This window comes from Paramisgurnus dabryanus, chromosome 6 (genome assembly GCF_030506205.2).
Source record: "Paramisgurnus dabryanus chromosome 6, PD_genome_1.1, whole genome shotgun sequence".
Classification (NCBI taxonomy): domain Eukaryota; kingdom Metazoa; phylum Chordata; class Actinopteri; order Cypriniformes; family Cobitidae; genus Paramisgurnus; species Paramisgurnus dabryanus.
This window is the reverse complement of record NC_133342.1, coordinates 13,971,050-13,991,477: the sequence shown is the minus strand read 5'-3', so window position 1 is coordinate 13,991,477 and position 20,428 is coordinate 13,971,050. Positions and strand designations below refer to the sequence as shown.

The 20,428-nt window shown below is 37.8% G+C and overlaps 1 protein-coding gene across 1 annotated transcript in view; it reads left to right on the top strand.

Annotated features, from left to right (window-relative positions):
• The window catches only part of clstn2a (calsyntenin 2a), a 316,111-nt gene that overhangs the window by 217,593 nt on the left and 78,090 nt on the right, over positions 1–20,428 (top strand). Inside the window, exon 5 of the mRNA XM_065267246.2 lies at positions 6,809–6,958. Coding sequence (XP_065123318.1) covers positions 6,809–6,958 — 150 coding nt within the window. The remainder of the gene's footprint in view (positions 1–6,808; positions 6,959–20,428) is intronic.

Here is a 20,428-nt window from a genome sequence, read left to right as displayed (position 1 = left end):
GCGTCTTCCAGCACTCTGTCTGTAAATAATGCCGGAAAATGCCCGGGGACTCACGTGATAGTAAATGAACACTTCAGATTCTTGCCAGAAGGAGTAAGTCATCCGGGTACATTTCGCCTACTGTTTTTCAAATACTATGAATTTGGACATACTACTCACCTCGCCTACTGCTTTTTACCTACTATATAGTATGTAAGTAGGCAGTTTTGGATGCAGTGTAGGACACACAGAGATGATATTGGTGTTGTTTTGAAAAACTTGCCTTTTGAAACTCGCTTTAAATAGGTTATGTTTAAAAGCCCCCAAATAGCTGTTGCCATGTAAATGAATAGCAAAAACGAACAAACGTTTTCCATTTTTAGTTGAAAACAGTGTTGTGTAAATGGTTCGCCATCTCGATCTCTTTGTCTCACTTTCTGTATTCATACTCTTGGTTTTATCTGTGCTGCACAGGGCCATTGATAACTCGCTGGAAGAGAACTGTTCTTTTTAAAAATATCCCGGCTCTCAATCACACAGCCTGACATTATCTGCTATCCTTTAACAAAACTACGTGCACATCCACCTTCTCCTGCTCCCTCCCACACCGAGCTGTAATTGTTGAAGTGCAGATTTGAGGATTGATGCAGACCTGGTCTGGGAACCCAGAGCGACTGACCTCTATTCATCTGTATGGTCTCCTTGACAGCGCGACTGGTCTCATTGAAATGCAGCCAGTAGGTAAAAATAACCTCAGGCCCTCAGAGGTGTGAGAACATCAAACTAGCTGCTTGTTCAGCCTCAGTCGAACTCCGTCACCATGGTGTGCGTTCGAAGTGGTCGTCACACACCGTACAGCAAACTCTGCTGCCTATAGCAACTGACAGAGCTAAATGTGACAAAATGCGCTCATTATATAGAAAACAGGAAACCAGGAGCAGGATTTATGTTTTTGTTAGTCTTTCACTCGAAGGTTTAGCTCTACAAGTGAAAGATTTTCATTCATTTTTTTTAACTAACATTGGTTGGCGCCACTGCCGCTGTCTAGATGCTGACCGAGAAGAGTACTCGTCACTAAAAGCTTTGAGAGGATGCTCGGGCTTCCTGCCAGAGGTTAGAGAGTCAGAATGTACCTTTGGCTCTAAGCTGATGAAAATATGACTCATACAAGGGTGGCAGATCTGTACATCATGTCTGCACAGAGGTTGTGCCACGGGTCCGTGTTAGTAATGAATGATTATAGCTTGCGTGTCTTGATTGATGGAAAGTGCGTCTTGTTAGAGAAAGCAGAACATTGTGTTTGATACTTACTGTAGACTAGCTTTAATGTTTATAGAGCACAGCTTGGTTACACGCGGGCTATAATTTTAAAGGGGTCATGAACTGTTTTTATTATTTTATGTTCCCTGAGGTGTACTTGTATTATTATTAAAGTTTTTTGCCGAACAAACATGCAAATTAAAGTCATTTTGTAATCTTTTTTCAACCTCTGACTGAGCTTTCAGTCTTGCTCTGTGTGCCGCCCACTTTTATGATTGACAGCTTACATGCTGCCAAATAACTGCAGTTTCACTCACACAAACAGGTTCTCAAAAGTATGTTTACATGCAAGCGAAGATAACTATAAAAAAATACGCTTATTATAGAATAAATCGTCTATGCAGACAACTGCGTTTACATGGGACTTGGAGATTTGTCAGGTTTCTCGCAGGTAGTGATGTCACTGCCTGTACTAGTACATAGTAATCGTTTAAAAGCAGACGGCATATCTGTCTTAAGCTATACTGTTGTATCTCTTCTCGTGTCTGCAGAACCTGTACTGTAAATGTAACACGAGTTACTATTTTCGCAATTTCTGCTTTAGTCGAGCGGAGACTTTTATTTGTTTCTTTGCACTTAGATGTTTATCTTTCACACGCTGCGCACATTAACAAAACTTTGATAAAGCCGGTTAAGGTCATGCATGATATATGCGAAACTAGTGTACAACAGTGTTTATAAGTGTGGGGAAAGAGGACCGTTCTGACGTAGTTGTATGTGAAACGATGATACTTAATGACTTTGTGTCAGTTTATTGTTTAACTTATTTGCCGCCAGCCTTTAAAAAAAAAAGTTGCTTGCCAGCATTTTTGTGATTTTCACTAGCCTGGCTAACCACTTGCTAATTTTTTTGTATTTTTAGGCGTGGTTTACAAATGCCCAGAGCCATTAATTGGGCGCTACGAATGTTTATCAAATGCGTCTGTACGTAGCTCATAGCCAATCGTTTCAATTATACCAGATGACGTATGTAGAGCGACATGAATTCAAACGTAAACGACTTTTATCGGTTCGTGTCCACACAGCTCAAAGCTATGCAACTAAACCAGTAGCTGTATATTGACATTGAAAAGCAACACATTTTAGTGGCACTGTGACAACTACAGTACAGGCATAATGACAATATGATATTAATAAATACCACTTACCATTTATAGGTTAATTGTACTCCGTCAACGATGATGCTTAGCAGGTTGGTCCTATAAAACTCCGTGGCTATCCTGTCTTTCCATATCCAAACATTCTTCTTGGAAATGAAATTGTTTAACCCCAAAAGTTGCTCTTTTTTTAAGATAAACTTGCGTTCAAAATTACTTGGAACACTATCTAAAGCTGCATCGAAAAGAAATTTTGCGTCTGCTGCCATGTTGGATAAACAAAACTGCTTTGGTGTCTCGCATAGATGTCGTCATCGTCTTGCTCCCCCCTCCCTGTTCTGTGATTGGTTCCCTGTTTCAGAGGAAAAAATCATCCACGGTTTCAATGCTAGACTTGCAGCGTGAATAAATTTTCGCGCAAGGCAGCATGGGGAATCCCAGGCTAGATTTTCACAAAAGTTTCACAAATACAAATATATCAAATGAAATAACATACACTCTGCTTTCAAACAAACAATCAAGGAAAAAAAACGTTTCATTACATATTTACTTTTTCCACTTAAAGGCGCTCTAAGCGAATTGATGCGTTTTAGACCATAAAACATTTTTTACATACAGCAAACTAGAGCTGCAACTATCGACTATTTTTTCAACCGATTAATCTATCGATTATTTTTTCGATTAATCGAATAGTCTAATGATTTTTTTATACATATAATTCCCCAACAAATAATAAATGTAACATCTGCCATTAACGCCAACATTTTATTTAAGCATTTTCTTAATTAAACAAACACACAAACCAAAATTTTCAACATGAAAAATAAAGTGGCAGTGCCACTTTAAAAGAGGCATTATTCACCTTAAACAATAAAATAGGCATATATTAATATTTTAAACATTAGTTTATGATTAGTACATGCATTAACTCAGCATTAGTTCAGACTGAAGTAAAAATAAGTTCATTGTGATTTAGTGTTGTGCCGATAGACGATAGTATCGTGTATCGACGATCGTCCGACATATCGCCAATGGCAGGCTTTCATGGCGATAGTCATGACGATAGTTGGCGAATGGTTGTTATTATCATCATCATCATAGTTTTGCATGCTTTTCCTCGCATGAGGGTTTGTGCTTCACTTTACGCGGAGAGCTTGTAGAGAGAGAGTTCCTTCTTGCACGCAGATGCACTTAATGCGCGCGTCTCGGACTCGTTCTAGCACCTAAATCCAGCGCGTGGATGAGCAGCTACGCTTCCCTCTGTCTCACATGCACGCGCTCTCGCATCTGTCCGAAGTCTAAACATAAACTGAAGTAGTAATCCTTATGTATTTGTGCGGTTTAATGCGTTTCATGCGAGCTGAGGCAAACTATTCCTTTTGTTTAAAATATAACCCGCTGCATATTGGCGCCACTCTCGCGTACGTGCAGATAGCTGCGCTCTGTCTGAACTTGAAGTCAGATAGTAATCCTGTTTATGATATGCTTTTCAAGGAGTTTTAGCAATACATCCCTCCCTCGTGTTTAAAATATGATCGTGTTCCGCTGGACCAGTGTGTTTAAAAAGCACCTCTGAGAGCACCACTGCTTGACACGTGTAACCTTCTGCAACAGCACTAAACAAATGCATTTAATTATTTTTATGTGCGCTGCGTGTGTCTGCGCAGGTGCATGTTTTTACAGTCATTAAGTAATCGTGTTAAAAATCAGGATTATGATTTTTCCCATAATTGAGGAGCCCTATCTCTGACATTTCCTTGCACTAGAGAGGTTGTTAGCGCGCAGAGGGTTAAAACCAGCGCGTGTCCTGTTCTCGCTCTCTGGCACGCAAAGAGCGTCTGGGCTTTAATGACGCACTCAGATTAATGGCATTAGTTTTAAGAAAGATGCATTCATGACGGTGTTGCTCTTGTTCTTTTTTCCACCAATCAAGTCTTGTCATAAATGAACAAATAAATAAATGAGTAAACTACTGCCCCGCCCCCCGATACTATCGTGTATCGCCGATCTCACAGGCTGACGATAGGACGATCTCAAAATGGGGCATATCGCCAAACACTATTGTGATTCATGAACCCTTATATAAGATGTAATGGTTATATTATTACTGTTAATATTATTACTATTAGTAGTACTGCATTCTCATTTAACTTTAATATTTAATTTTTCTTAAGTTCCGGGTAAAAAACAAGTTCAGTTAGTATGATCTTCTAATATTTTATAAACAGCGTTTACGCCGCTGTTACTTTAAATAAACGCATGTCAGGAATACCTTACAAGACGAGCTTCTGTAATATCTGCGCACATATTCGCAAAAAAGACGTTCATTGGGAACTCCGCACTGCCAGCTGGCTTTCAGTGCACGCGGGCATATGCCTATCAGTTCTCAATGTGACAGTAACTTATTATTTCATAACTTCTTAATATAAAAACATGTTCTGCTCTTTATTTACTGTTTCAACATACTGCCCAGAAGGGATGCAATGTCATGTCTGTCAGGCGTCTCGCAGCTCGTATTAAACGAAGATGTAAACGCAGCTGTATTAAGCACAATATGTATTGATTCTATTGTTTATAGAGTAAGTATAAAAACTTACTGTAATAGTTCAAATTCTTACGCTGACGTCTCGTCATTTTGAGGTCGGAGAGCTCCAGGTTTTCTTCTTTTAAGATGATCATACACAGGTGTTGCGCTGCTGTGGTATGCCATTTCAGTTTTACACAGTATGTGTTTTATTTGGTCTCTGCTTAAAGTATTCCCACACTTTTGATCACGTTCTGTCTGTTTGGTATAACACTTGTATCACCCGGTCGGAGCTGAAGCCGCCTTCATTTCAAAATGTAAACAGTGCGACGCATCGACGCATTTCCGGCAAATCGACGTAATTACGTAATCGACTACGTCGACGCGTCGTTCCAGCCCTACAGCAAACATCTCCTCACTATCTGCTTGCTGCCTGTCCGCTGATCAAACTGTAAAAAACGCGATCTCTGTAGACAGCCCAGGCTTCACAAACGGCAATAACCGCATAGTGGCCAAACCTAGCACCACAAAACAAAACAAAGTGTTCCAGCCAATAAACGACAAAAAGGATTTGGGGGTGGGGGTTGGGGTTGGGCGCGTTCATGAAAGCACAGAAGGGAGGGGGAGGAGTTAGCTACACTCCATCTGTTTAAAAACAATTCAAACGTCAACAAAAACTAACGTCTCGCAGATTCGCTTAGAACACCTTTAATTTAACAACTGAAATGGATATTTCTCTTTAAAAATACAACAATTTGAGTAAATAGCTTAAAAATTGGATTTTATATTAGAGATCAGACTCAGAACGATTATAAAACATAAATGCAGTTAAAAAATCCATTAAATCTTTTTTGCTTCAGCTTTTGATATTCTAGTGGATAAAAGCGGTATCACACCTTTTCATAGAAATTCGTCAAAAAGGCATATTTAGCAGGTAAATATTACCTTATAATTGACAAGATAACTTGAAGGAATTAAAATGGTCCCCAAATGTACGTTTCACATATCTGACCTTTACAGCTGCCTTAAAACTGCAATTTTAAACTGCATTAAAACTGTAAAGTTGGGGTCCAATAAAGTATACTAAAATAAGAAAGATCCTAAAATGTTTTCCTTAAAAAACGTAATTTCTTCTCGACTAAACAAAGAAAGACATAAACAAATTGGATGTCATGGGGGTGAGTAAATTGTCTGGATTTTATTTTTATGAAAGTGAAATCCTTCAATCCTTTAGTAATTCAATATTTTAATAATTTAAAAAAGCCAATAGAGCTTCCATCAAAAGTTTCAAATCAAATGTTGTTATGTTAATATTATCTCAGACTGTTTAAAAAATTGTGGTTTTTTAATATGTCTATAGTGAAATGGAGTTAAAATACTTCCTAAACCCAGGCCACTGAAAAAAAGGGCAGTCACTTTTGTTTTATATAAATATAAAGAAATGTATAATGTACTTAAAGTTTAAAGACAGCATTGTTAACTTTAGTAGCCATGCAATCCCATCTATTCTACGTATTACTTGTCATAAATCTAGATAATAAACCATACCAGAGTCTTGTGAAATCAAAAAGAAGAGATTAGATTTAATTGTCTATGTTATAAGTAGCTCCACTAAAAACCGCCATTGCAGATACAATCTGTAATTATGGAAATTGGGACACTTACGCACTTAAAATTACATTAAAACATTTGGTCAGAGTCATTGTATGAGAATTTAATTATTGTTTAAAAGCTTATGCCTGTTGTAGTATCGCAATCTAGCAGCTGCAACCATCCCATATCGCTGTTTTAAGTTTCTCTCAACACTTGTCTCACATTTTATTTAACTCTATTCACACGTCTATGGGTTTGTGAGGTAAAATACTCTTCCTGTCTTTCTTCCCTGCAGGCAACATCAGAAACACTGAGCGCCTGAGCTACGACAAACAGCAGCGCTACAAAATCATGGTAACCGCTTATGACTGCGGTCAGAAGAGGGCGACAGAGAGCGTTCCGGTTCACATTGACGTCAAACCTGTGTGCAAGCCTGGGTGGCAAGGTGAGTTTCCCAATCCCTTCAACAGATGTGTTCACTACTCATGAGTTCAAATCAAGTCAGGGATTTCAAGGCTGAAGTCCAAACAATGAAAGTGTAAAGAGAGGAAAATGTGGAAAAAATTTAGCACTTAAAATGGTAAAATAAAGTCTTGCCCTTTAGCCAGAAAACTAATTTAATTTTTTATAAAGGCTTTAATTCTGGAATGCACACACATATTACATCGTTTTAAAAATATTTATGTTTTAGTATAGTTTAGCATAAAGCGAAATAAGCCCTTCAGAGTTTATTTTTCCTTTGAAATATATTTTTGAACCAAAAGCTTGGTGTACTTACACACCAACATATAAAATCCCATTTGGTCATTGTTGTGGTTAAATTGCAGGTTAGTTGTACTATATTTATTGCAAAGTGTTATTTCTTGGTAATACCTAGCAGTGGACTATAGAAGCAATTTCACAGGAAAACAAGCAGCACATGCCCAACAGAGTCTCTTTTATTTAAGTGCTATTGTGATATTCAGAGAAAATGTTTTTCCTTGTAGACTTAATGACTTGTGATGTTTACAATTCCCAAGTCTCGCGTTTTTGTTACCAAGTCTCCATCGCTGCCTTATCCTTCGGCTGTAAAATAGGCAGTATGGTGAATCAGTGGAGCAGTGTGTTCTCAGAAACCTTTTTGATCCCTTGTTCTGTTCTCCTCTCTTCTGTGGCACACAATGTTAGTGGTCTTAACTAGACAGATCGATATCCGTAGACTCCCTCTTCCCAGGGGACTGCGCAGTAGCTTCGGTGTACAGCTACAGTGTATGGTTCAACCTGTGATAGTCTGATAGAAAAGGCAAAAGGATGATTTTAAAACAAATTTATTCAAAATTAATAAAGGTGTAATGTGGGGTTTTAGCTGCATGTAGTGGTGAGATTGCGAAATGCAACCAACCTCAATTTCAAAACGCGAAGAGAAGCTACGGTAGCTGTCAAAGGATGAAACGCAGTTTGCAGTTTGAAAAACTGGCTCATTCTTAGGTAATAAAAATAATACAGTTTTTTATATAGCACTGATAATATAGTTATGTATATTATATTGCATTTCTATAAAGAGATCCAACTAAAAGTCCCACACTGCACCTGTAAAGTGTGCAATTAACTGCAATTTTAATAAACAATTTACCTACTAATGTGCAGAACTCAGCTGTGTGTTATGTTTAAAGATGTATTTTTTCTTTTTATATGTGGTAGACCAGTTTTAATCAATGCAAAGAAGGCGGACAGCATACAGGCTTTGGTAAATTGACCAATAAGTATTGATTTTTAAATTGCACATCATATGTTTCAGTCAAAAAAATCATCTGACAGAAGCAAAAGAGTAACTGAATCTTCTGCCTTCTCTATAAATCATAATCAGAGATGATTTTTCAAACCAATCAGCTATCACACCCACAAAACAAAACAACAATCTTATATTTTTTAATCAGTATTGGTTTTCCATTGGAAAATTCTCCCACAGATCACCACTGGGATCAATCAATTATTCACACCCTTTCTATTTTTAATTCCCCAGCACCAAATTTGAGAGTAATTTTTTTTACAATTATTAATAATCCATATAAACACTTGGCTTATAGTGATGTGAAATGAAATGCGCTGTGTAAATTGGTCTTGAGCGCTCTATCAGTGCTAGAGAGATTGCAAAGTTAGTGTTATATGAGCTTAGATGCAAAAGCCGTTAAACCTCACCTCAATCAAAAATTAGATATTGATATTGAACGAATTCTCACGGCACATATGATATGTTCATCAAATACTTGCTTCAAATCCGCTTAATCCTGACCTCAGGCCATTCAGCAATACCAGTTTGTTGGCAGTACGCCACTTCAATTTGTCCACAGCAAAGTGCACAGAAAACTAATGTGAAACGGTCAGTGGATCACATTCAAACTTGGGTCGCTTGTAAGTACATGAACCTGAATAATACCCACATGCACTCAGGCAGTCAAATTTGTTAAATACCAATGAAACGACTAACATGACATTTGTGAAAATAAGGCATTTCAATTACTGACTAATAACCTTTTCATTGCCAGGGTTAGTTACAACACAAACTGTTTACATTGTTGCACAAGGTTGAGCATTTTGTTTTTCCGGTGTTTTTTCCAAATTTTTTCATAATATGTTTTTTTCGGTTTTGGTGTGTAAGATACCAAATCCATATGTCATCTTAATCAGTGTCTTGTTGACTAATACATAGCATTGTTTTGAAATGTGTCTACAGCTTTTAGCAACTTTTTTGGTGGGCTTGAAAATATTTTGACCCTACGGGGTTAGCGCAATTCTTGTCGTTGTTTTAAATAGGCTCCACATGAATGATTGCTGGCTGCCAACAAAATAAATGTGCCTGTCTTATCAAAAATCGTTTGTCAAATATATTTTTGTTCATATCTTTGATATTGATTGAATATGGTCACATCAAAGATTGAAATCATAATGAAGCGAATAGCTAAAATCAGACTTTGATGCTCATTATCTCAGAATAAGATTTTTGAAACTGTAGTATGTTTTTTACAGACTGGGTCACATATAAAAAAAATGTTTTGTCATAATTGTGCTGCTTTTTCTCACATATTTAGACATTTGTATTCATTTAGAATTGAACTATTGTTAGAAAAGGGCTGGATGAATAAATACAGTGTGGATACCTGTCTATTATAGACAGATATATAAACAATATCCACTTCAAGTATATAGACAAAATAGTATTTAAATATTTGCCCGCAAACGTAATTTTTTAGCAAGTGTTACAACTAACCCCCTGCCTGTTACAATCAACCCAGTCTCACCCCATGTCGTCAATATTTGACGACACTTGACCATTCGTCATATGTTGACGCGAAGGGTATACCTTTCGCGTCATTTTTTGACGAACTGGGGACTTCAATACTATTACGTCCGTTGCATTCTCTTTCCTATTTTATTACCATTTTCGCGTCGGTTTAGGGTTAGATTTACATAATGACATCCCTACCCAAACCTAACTCTAACCCCAACGCCAGGTGACAACTGTTTCATTTCGCGTACCTAACTCTAACCCCAACGCCAGGTGACAACTGTCGTACCTAACTCTAACCCCAACGCCAGGTGACAACTGTTTCATTTCGCGTACACTGTTTAATTTTGCGTAATCTAACCCTAAACCGACGCGAAAATGGTAATAAAATAGGAAAGAGAATGCAACGGACGTAATAGTATTGAAGTCCCCAGTTCGTCAAAAAATGACGCGAAAGGTATACCCTCCGCGTCAACATATGACGAATGGTCAAGTGTCGTCAAATATTGACGACATGGGGTGAGACTGTGTTATTACAATTAACCCCACCTATGGGGTAAGTTGTAACGCTTGCACTTCTGTCACGTTTGGTGTAATTGTCCAAGAATGGTAAGTACTTGAAACAAACTTCATTTCATTCATTTGTAGCAGAGTTGTGTGTGTTGCTTGTGTAAAAATATAATGAATCAAACTCAAATATTTTTTTTAATGATTGAGCCAAAACCAAAAAGCTTTAGGTTGTGCCCGCTCTCACCTACATGTATGTGTCTGTGCTACTGTAAGTGAAACTCAGCACAGTGGGATGAAAACGCTGCAGTGAGAAACTTGATGACAACAGTTTACCACAGTGAGAAAGTGGTGGTAGCCCTACTGTAATTTAGTTTTGAATTAAATTAAAACAAAGTAATTTGTATTAAACCTTATCTACGGGGCTCCCTTGAAAGTTAACTGGGACCCTTGGTTTAGAATTGTGGAATTGTGAACAGTGTTGCTCAATTTTTCTTGTCTACATGGTCAATACAATGTATTATGTGGTAATAAACTGGAAATTAGGCAAGGCAGCTTTTTTCACCTTCTGTTCTGTCGCACATCGATTGATTGATGGAAATTGATGGAAAATATGTGCAGATAAATTGAATTCCCAGGCATCAGTTGAGCCATTAACAAGTGGATGCCAGGAGCTGGCAAGACAGATACATAATCACTGTCATTTTAAATTGTGGTTAGTGCTTGCAAAAGAAAAAAGATGGCTGCTTCCTTCTTTCTCTCTGTTTCTAAGTCTTTAAAAAAAAACTGCATTTAAAGTAGCCAAGTCCATCCAAACAGATGTAAAACTTTGGAAAATGTTCATCAATTGTTGTTTTCATTTTTACCAAGGCAAGATCCTCTTTCCTTCTGCAAAAACTTAGTTTTGTAATTGAGAACATATTTGCAATTGATCTTTAAATGGAAATGTAAGGTGTTGTCGCACATCTTCCTTGTCTAAATCCTGTTAAGGTGACGGTGATTGGTGTGTGAAACTGTGCTGAGAACAGAATGCCGATTAAACCAATTAGAGAAAGTCTGTTCCACCTGTTTCTAAAAGGAATCTGGTGTGAGGTGACATGAATTTAGAAAAAATTGTACCTGTACCTGGAGGAGAAAAGAAAGCTATCTTTGCCAAGGAAAGGGCGACTTACTGTATTCTAAGCAGCCCCAAATGTCAGATTCAAGCCTATTATGCACAAGTCTTGTTAATCCTCTAATGTTCAAATACAGTTGTCATGTTAATGATTTGGAAGTGTTACAGTACTCCAAGCGTGTCTGTTTGGTTTCCTTATTTACAATTGTTTTATGTACTTAAACGTTTGTAGTATGGAAACAGATAATATATAAAGCTATATTTATAGTGTTTCTTTTTTGTGAAGTATGTAAGTGATAATGTACAGGCAGCCGGTTGTTATCGCAGAAATAACCCCCCTATAGTGTGATCAGGACCCAAGCAAAGCATGATAACAACTGGCTGCCTGTACATTATCCCGCTATTTACCTCATAAATAAGGTAAGGAACATTAAATATTGACTTTAAAAAAATGATATGCTCATTTTTAACAAATGCTGACCTTCCATGAGGAAAATTTACTTTCAGTTTTAAGATACGATTTCACAAACACAGATGCCCAAACTAGGCCCGCAAGGACCTTTAACTCTTTCACCGCCATTGACGAGATATCTCGTCAATTAAGAGAAAACGCTTCCCCGCCGAGATTTTCCATCTTTCCGCAATACCGATATTATTCCGCAACTTTTAAAACCCGGAAGTATTGCCCTATGGCAAGCAGCTGCATGTCCGTGTCTGTTTTAAAGATCGATCTGAATGGGATCTCTATGAAAAGTCCGTCACAAAAATGGAATTATCTCTGCTTTTTGCTCAAAATGTGGTGTTTTTGCAGAAACCTACCCATATTCAAAAGCTGATTACAAAAGAATCACTGAAGGTAGGATGAAACCTTTTTTTTTTTTTTTTTTTTTTGAAAGCAGAGGGTCTGTTCTTTCATTTGGTATATTGTATGTTTATATATGAACATTTTCTGGAAGGCATTAAACTTTGGTGAAAATCATGAAAAACGCTGGCGCAGGCTGGCAACTTTTTTTAAAAAACGGCGGTGAAAGAGTTAATTTGGCCTCTCATGCCACGTGGGATAAGGAAAAAGTAAAAACGTTATTGACGCAGATGCTCATATTTCGAATGATACATTTTCTAAAATGTAACATTTTTGTTTTAAAAATTTACATTGAATTTAAATACAAAGAATTAAAGTGATTTTTTTATATCCATGCATACTTGAAGGTGTTTAGCATGCATCATGAAACTCAACGAATTTGGGTACAATAGGGCTAATAATGGAGAGGTCGAGGCAATGGCACACAGACAAAAGGAAATTTAGAAATGATTGGGACAATTATTCATTTTTAATTAATTTACCTTTGAAAATAAAACTGTGTTAGTTTTGCATAAACAAAGTAATGTGTGCTCATATATTTTTTAATATTACAAAATTATAAATGAGGAGAATCATGGCAAATTTAATTTTAATATAACACAGCATAATTTACTTTCGGCCCACTGTCCTCAGTCGTGTTTGATTATTGGCCCTTGGTAGGAAAAGGTTTGGGCACCCCTGCTCTATTTGGTTTAATCAGTTGTAAATATAATGTGGTATTCGTTATAAAAAACATATTTATATTTAATTTTGTGTAATATATCTACCTGTCGAAATGATTCGCCGCATCCGAGCAACCGTGTGTTGTTAGTTTTTAGCGGTTGTTATCTGAGAAAAAGAAACCTGGCCAATCAAAATCAAGCATTTCAACGAGCCGTGCAATAAGTAATGTTAAAATATGAAACAAGTGTCATGATTAAATCCTTTCATTGCCAGAGTAGTCCTCACTTTCTTCTTTTCCTCAAAGATACCCTGTTGTTTCCAGGGTCACTGCTGTTTCTAGGACACAGGTATCATCTAAAACATGATGGTGTCTTAAGATGCGTTGACAGCTGCTGGCAGCCTGCACGCCCAGAGAATAAGCAGTCATTGGCTGAAAGATTGGATGCCCTGCGATGTCAGTGTGATTCATAGGAAGTGAGGTGGAAGTAAGCACTAGGTGACGATCGTGACAGGCAACGTGGAGGTAAAGGGGAAGGATTTCCAATTGTAACACTTCCCGCTTGCATAAGCGTGTGATTTGCCAGTCTCTCTTTGTCTCTGTGGCCAAATCCCATCTGTCAACACTGATCTCTCCATTTCTCTGTACAGTAACCATATTGCTGAGCCATTTACAAAGAGTGACAGTTCACTTATTGATTGTAGGGCACGTGGAAATCTGTCGAGCAGATGAACATTTCCAATTGTCGAGTAGTGCCCTGTGTATATAATAAATAGATTATTTGCAACAACAACAAAAAATGGTAAGAACAAGCTAAGAAATTGCATGTGCCCCTTGGGTCATAATGATTGCTACACCTCATTAAGTTAAAAAAATAACTTATTTGTGACGCTCACATTCAGAAAATAATTATTGTGATTTACTGTTTTCTACATAAAATCATCCTACATAATGTAAAGAACATTCTGTAAAAATATAACCTTGATATTTTTAATAATGACTGAGTGTCAAAGATTGAAATTAAAGGAAAATCAAAGATTGAAAAAAATCAAGGCACCAAATCTCGTAATAAGAGACTTCAATTTCATAGACAGGGTCGCATATTAGATTGCTCAAAATAAATATTTAATGCAAACAGCAGCAATTTGGTCTGTGAATCATTTATGTAAAAAAAATCCAACAGCTGTGTTGGACCCAAGTTTGGGTTAAATATGGACATTTTAATTCAAGTTCTTTAATTTTAACCAATGGTTAAGTTTGCTTATAATTTACTTACACATTGGTTTAAAACCAAGGGGCAACCTTCCGATCTCTTGAATGAAGCCAATACGGAAGTGAATAAAACTGCAATTCATCGACTGGCCACTTGAGGCTGGCTCCAAAAGGGAGTCAATTCCCATAGACCACCATGTTAAAAATGCCCAACTTTACAGTAGACAATATGTTTACAGCCTGGTACAAAAAGTGTTTTTGGTCTGTATATCTAATTTTGCCCTTCATGACAGCTGTGAGGGGGGTGAATTTTTTTGTAACTCATCCATTAAAATTATATTAAGCCTTTAAATTCTGCATAATTAAAGGCGTGGTCACTTGAGTGACGGGTGAACTGCCAATGCTGTCACTAGAATCTAGCTAGGTGGGCGTGGTTTCAGCAACCAGCAGCTTCACCCATGTCCCGCCTCTTTACCCATTTTTGGTAATCCGCGAGTGATGCGTAGTGAAGGGCGGCCAAGATGGCACTGGCAAGCAACACCTACTTTAAGCTTCAAAAATGCTCTTCACAAACCAATGGGTGATGTCACGGATACTACGTCCATATTTTTTACAGTCTTTGGTTAAAACCACCCAGCATTTGTACAGTTTACACCAAGGGGCAAACTTCCAATCTCTCAGATGATGTTGAAGCCAATACGGAAGAGACTTAAGGGGGTTGCACACCGGACAAGAAGCGAAGCGCTGCATACCATTGTATCTAGGACAACTTGGAGGTATCATACACCAGAAGTGCACATTAAATAGCGCGAGCTCAGTCAGATAGCGTCTACTTCAATATGCAAAATATACGCAGCCAAAGTTTATCGCTAGCGATTTGGGACAAATATAATGTTAAACTATGTGAGTGGTGCTCTGTGGCGCGACAGGGATTTGAGCAGTGCGTGCCTTCCTAGAAAAAAATTGTTCTGTTTTTAGATTCATGGCACGATGTGGCGTGGCGTTTTTCATTCGATGTGCGACCCCCTTCAAACTGCAATTCTTTGACTGGCCGCTAGAGGCAGGCTCCAAAAGGGAGTCAATTCCCATAGACCACCATGTTAAAAATGCCCAACTTTACAGTAGAAAATCATGTGTTTACATCATGGTCCAAAAAGTATTTTTGTTCTATATAGCTAATTTTGCCCATTTTGACAATTGCTAGGGGGTGAATTTTTTTGTAACTCATCCGTTTAAATGATATTAACTATTTCCCCGCCATTGACGAGATATCTCGTCAATTAAGAGAAAACGCTTCCCCGCCAATGACGAGATTTTCCGTCTTTCCGCAATACCGCTATTATCCACCAGGTGCCCTTCCGCAACTTTTTAAAACCGGAAGTATTCCCCTATGGCAAGCTGCTGCATGTCCGTGTCTGTTTTAAAGATCGCTCTGAATGGGATCTCTATGAAAAGTCCGTCACAAATATGGAATTATTTTTGCTTTTTGCTCAAAATATGGTGTTTTTGCAAAAACCTACCCATATTCAAAAGCTGATTGCAAAAGAACCACTAAAGGTAGGATGAAACGTTTTTTTTTGTTTGAAAGCAGAGGGTCTGTTCTTTCATTTGGTATATTGTATGTTTATTTATTTAAAGAAGAACATTTTCTGGAAGGCATTAAACTTTGGTGAAAATCATGAAAAACGCTGGCGCTGGCTGGCAACTTTTTTTAAAAACGCTGGCGGTGAAAGAGTTAAGCCTTAAACTTTTGCATAATTAAGGGCGTGGCCACTTGAGTGAGGGATGAACTTTCACTGCTGTCACTAGAATCGAGCTAGATGGGCGTGGTTTCAGCAACCAGCCACTTCAGCGTTACCCATGCCCGCCTCTTTACCCATTTTCGGTTTTCCGCAAGTGATTCTAGGTGCTGCGCGGCCAAGATGGCACGGGCAAGCGAAACCTACTTTGAGCTTAAAAAATGCTCTTCACAAACCAATGGGTGATGTCATGGACACTACGTCCATATTTTTTTACAGTCTATAGTATACACCAGGGGTCTCCAATGGATAAAACAATCTGGAGGGCTACTTTTTTATATAGTCTACTCAAAACTTTTTTTTTGCTTGTTGATTTTAATTTTATTTTACTTGTTGATTTTTTTATCATTGTTTAAAATGTTAACATACATGAAAGAAGCCAAGCTCATATAAAATAAAGGAGTGGAGACTCCAGTGGAGACCACTGGTTTACACTTAATGGGGCCAGCATTGAGTCAAAAAAGGACAAGCCCAGCCCATTGGGTTGTAATTTAAACTACCTGTATGCTGGGTTGTTTCAACCAAAATGCTGGATTGTTTAAACCCGTTGTTGGGTCAAATATAATTATTTTCTGGGATTCATTTAACCCAACGTCTGGGATCTCTTTTTGACTTAGTACTGTGCTTAAAATTGTGTACTATATAAAAGTAAACAAAAATAAACTGGTTCTCAAAATAAAATATGAAGAAAATACAGTGATGTACCTTTCTGTCACGCTTGGAAAGAAGCCCCTGCCTTTGGGAAAACAGGTTTAAGTCTCACCTGCAGTCTGATCCTTTTCTGACACTTTCTCTCCAGTAGATTTTTTGGCCGCTGTCCACCACACTCTCAAAAATGAATCACTTTCTAAAAGCCCAAATCCATAAAGATAAACATTTTCACCGCTTCAAGTAATTAGCATTACATTCATAAGTAAACATCTTTAGGCTTCAGTGGAAACCTTGTGACAGCGATGAGGCCAAGCAAGGTGATATTCATGGTCGCCTGATGTCTGCCCACCTGTCACGAATAGGCCGCAGGGTATGCATCATTTCACCCCAGTGCCCCTTTCATTATTTCTTACGTGCCCTGGGAAACTCAATCTGTTCTTTTAACTTCATCAATTTCTGTGGTGATATTAGTCCCCATGCAGCTCTGCCTTGACTTTTGGCGTTGGTGGCATTTGTGAATGAGCAATGAATGTTTAATGTTGCAGTTAATGTTAATCTTCACCCCAAGGTCTTGAAATGGTCTTTCTATTGAACAGAATGAGTCTGGCCTCTGGCTTTGGTGTGTTTGGATAGTCGAGGGAATTATGCACTCTCCGGGGATGAGATGAGTCTTTACGGCACATGCACACGGCTTCATTTTGTTGCGGCACTTTCTGTGGTGTTGTCTCACGCGACTTCCCGTGTGATATCGATATGAAAGAAGACACAGTCCTTTGGAAGCGGCTGTTTTGCATCCTCACGTTTTTCCTCAAAAAGCCTGTTTTGTTAAATATATCGTATTTTGAAGCCATCTCCTAAGCTCACTCGGTTTATATGGCACCTTAGATATTTATGAGGAACTTTTCCTTCAAAAGGAGATAGAGATGGAGGCATGTGGTACAGTACTATCGTCCTATTTTGTCCACAGTGGTGCCAATGAATAATGTAATAAGATATTCAGTTAGGGAATGGAGCTGAGGGAACATCTCTCAGCTGAAGCGAATACAAAAGCACTCAGTTCTTTGAATTATACAGTGAGAGAGTATAAAGGCCAGTGGGAGAGAGTGAGATGTCTTATCTCAAGGGTTATTCTTACCATAAGTTACATGTTTTAAAAAGACTAAGAATAAAGTACCGTGTGCAGTCACATACAACGCACACAGTGATGCCACTAAAAATGGCCCCTGAAAATCTGTCACAGTATGCGTAAATGCAAAAGTATGTGTGAAATGTAAAGGGCACATAATTTCCCATGAACTCCTTTTCTTTTGATCTTGGTTTAACCTTTTAATGTTTGTACTGAAAGATAAAAGGCTTCAGCTTGGATGTGCAAACCCAATATGTTACCACAGATGCTGTAGCACCTGCAAAACACTGATAATAAAGCAATAACCAAGAAGACTGTGCATTAAAATTTGAACATTGTTATGGCTGTTTCTAGCAGGAAACGAAGCATGGACAGCAATAATGGTAATAATTATAATCGCAATAATAATTTACCCCAGCAAGTAACAGTTCATTAGCTTAACTGTATGTTTGATGGTTTAAATCAGCTTGCCCTTTAATGTAGAGTTTAGTTGGTTTAAGAGTTTTAAACATTGACCCATTCGAAATGTATTGATATTCAAAGGTCCACTGTGTAGATTTTTAGCAGCATCTAGTGGTGAGACTGTGAATTGCAACCAGTGGCTTAGTCCATAGCTCACCCCTCCCTTTCAAAACGCATAGTGAAGCTACGGTAGCCACAACAGGACAAACACGCCATAGTCTTAAGGGGGTCGCACACCGGACGAAAATCTAGGACAACTCGGAGGTATCGTAAACCAGAAGTGCACATTAAATAGCCCAAGCTCAGTCAGAGACAGCTACTTCAAAATATAAAATATACGTTAGCAGCCAATGTTAATCGCTAACGATTTGGGACAAATATGATGTTATTCAATGTTAAACTATGTGAGTGGCGCTGTGTGGTGCGACAGGGATTTGAGCAGTGTCCTGAACCATGCGACGCTTGTGTGCGTACACTTATAGAATACAATGTATTCTGTTTTTTTAGAACTGCACGGCGCTGAGCTGCGCGTCCAGTGTGCGACCCCCTTTAGACAACATAGTGACAAAACGCGCTATATAGAAACGCGCTGTATAGATGCACTTTATGTCAGTTTAGGGCTACTATAGAAACATGACAGCGACTTCAATGTAAGGGGACCTGCAGTGTATGTAGATAAAAATGGCTCATTCTAAGGTAGTAAAACAATACAGTTCATTTTGTACACCACTGATAATATAGTTATGTATATTATAGACGGTTTCATTGGACGCACATGCGGTGATGCAATTACACGTCTGAGCGGAACTTTATTTCCGGTCTCTGTTTGTTTAATGGTCTGACTAGTTGCTAAACCGAACTTTTGAACAAATACCTCGTCGAAAATAACAAACGTTTTGGTTTAAAAAAGACGAGGAAAGATGACGATCATGGATTACCGCTATTTGATGCGACGTTTGGCAACGAATCTGTAGTTGAGAGTTTATACATTATATAGAAGGGGAGAGCGGGGCACAACCTAATGCTTTTTGGTATTGGCTCAATCATTCAAAATATTTGAGTTTGATTAATTATATTTTTATACAAGCAACACACAGATCTCTGCTACAAATGAACATTTGAAGTTTGTTTCTAGTACTTACCATTCTTGGACAATTACACCAAATGTGACAGAAGTGCAAACATTACAACGTTACCCCATAGGTGGGGTTAATTGTAACAGGCAGGGGGTTAGTTGTAACACTTTCTAAAAATTAAATTTCCAGGCAAATATTTCAAAACTATTTTGTCTATATACTTGAAGTGGATATTGTTTATTTATCTGTCTATAATAGACAAGTATTTACACTTTTCATCCCTCATCTAACCATAGTTTAATTACAAATGGAAACAAATGTCTAAATATGTGAGAAAAAGCAGCACAATTATGAAAAAAAAATTATATGTGACCCATATTATAATGAGCATCAAAGTCTGATTTTAGCCATTCATTTAATTATGATTTTAGTCTTTGATGTGATCTTATTCCATAATTATTAAAGATATAAACACATTTTTTATTATTAAAGACAGGCACATTTATTTTGTTGGCAGCCATAAATTATTAGTGTGTAGCCTTTTTAAAACAACGGCAAGACTTACTCTAACATTAAAATTTTCATATCGCTATTGCTGGGGGGTTAGTTGTAACACAGCATTACAACTAACCCCGCTCTGTGAAAATATTTTCAAGCCTAGCAAAAAGGTTGTTAAGAGCTGCAAACAGTCTTTCAATAATAACTCTCTGGAAAGACATTATACATTTCCATAAATTTGCAGGAGACCGTCTTTTGGCAGCGTGTAAACAATACTAGAAAAACAAATCCCTCAACTCTGTGCAACAATGTAAACGGTCCGTGTTACAACTTACCCCGTGTTACTTTTTGCCCCGCGCACCCCTACACATTTTACACAGTAATGTTAGCTAAGTGTAGTTTTTGATACGCTTTAGCTATGATTTGAACTAAGGTAATCTAGGTGTTGTTTATTTTGCTTGTTATCAGAAATAAACTACTATAAAAGGACTTTGTTGTTTCCTTAGCGGAGTTTACCGGAAGTTACGGATGTCCCACGAAAGCCGTTGTTACTACTGAAATCATCTATTTTCCACTTCTGTTTAGAGATCTTTCTAAAAGTTACACAATGCATTTGGAAGATCTTTTTAGTCCAAATAATTTAAATGTCGGATGTATTAATATAGTATAGAGCTAATGTGTG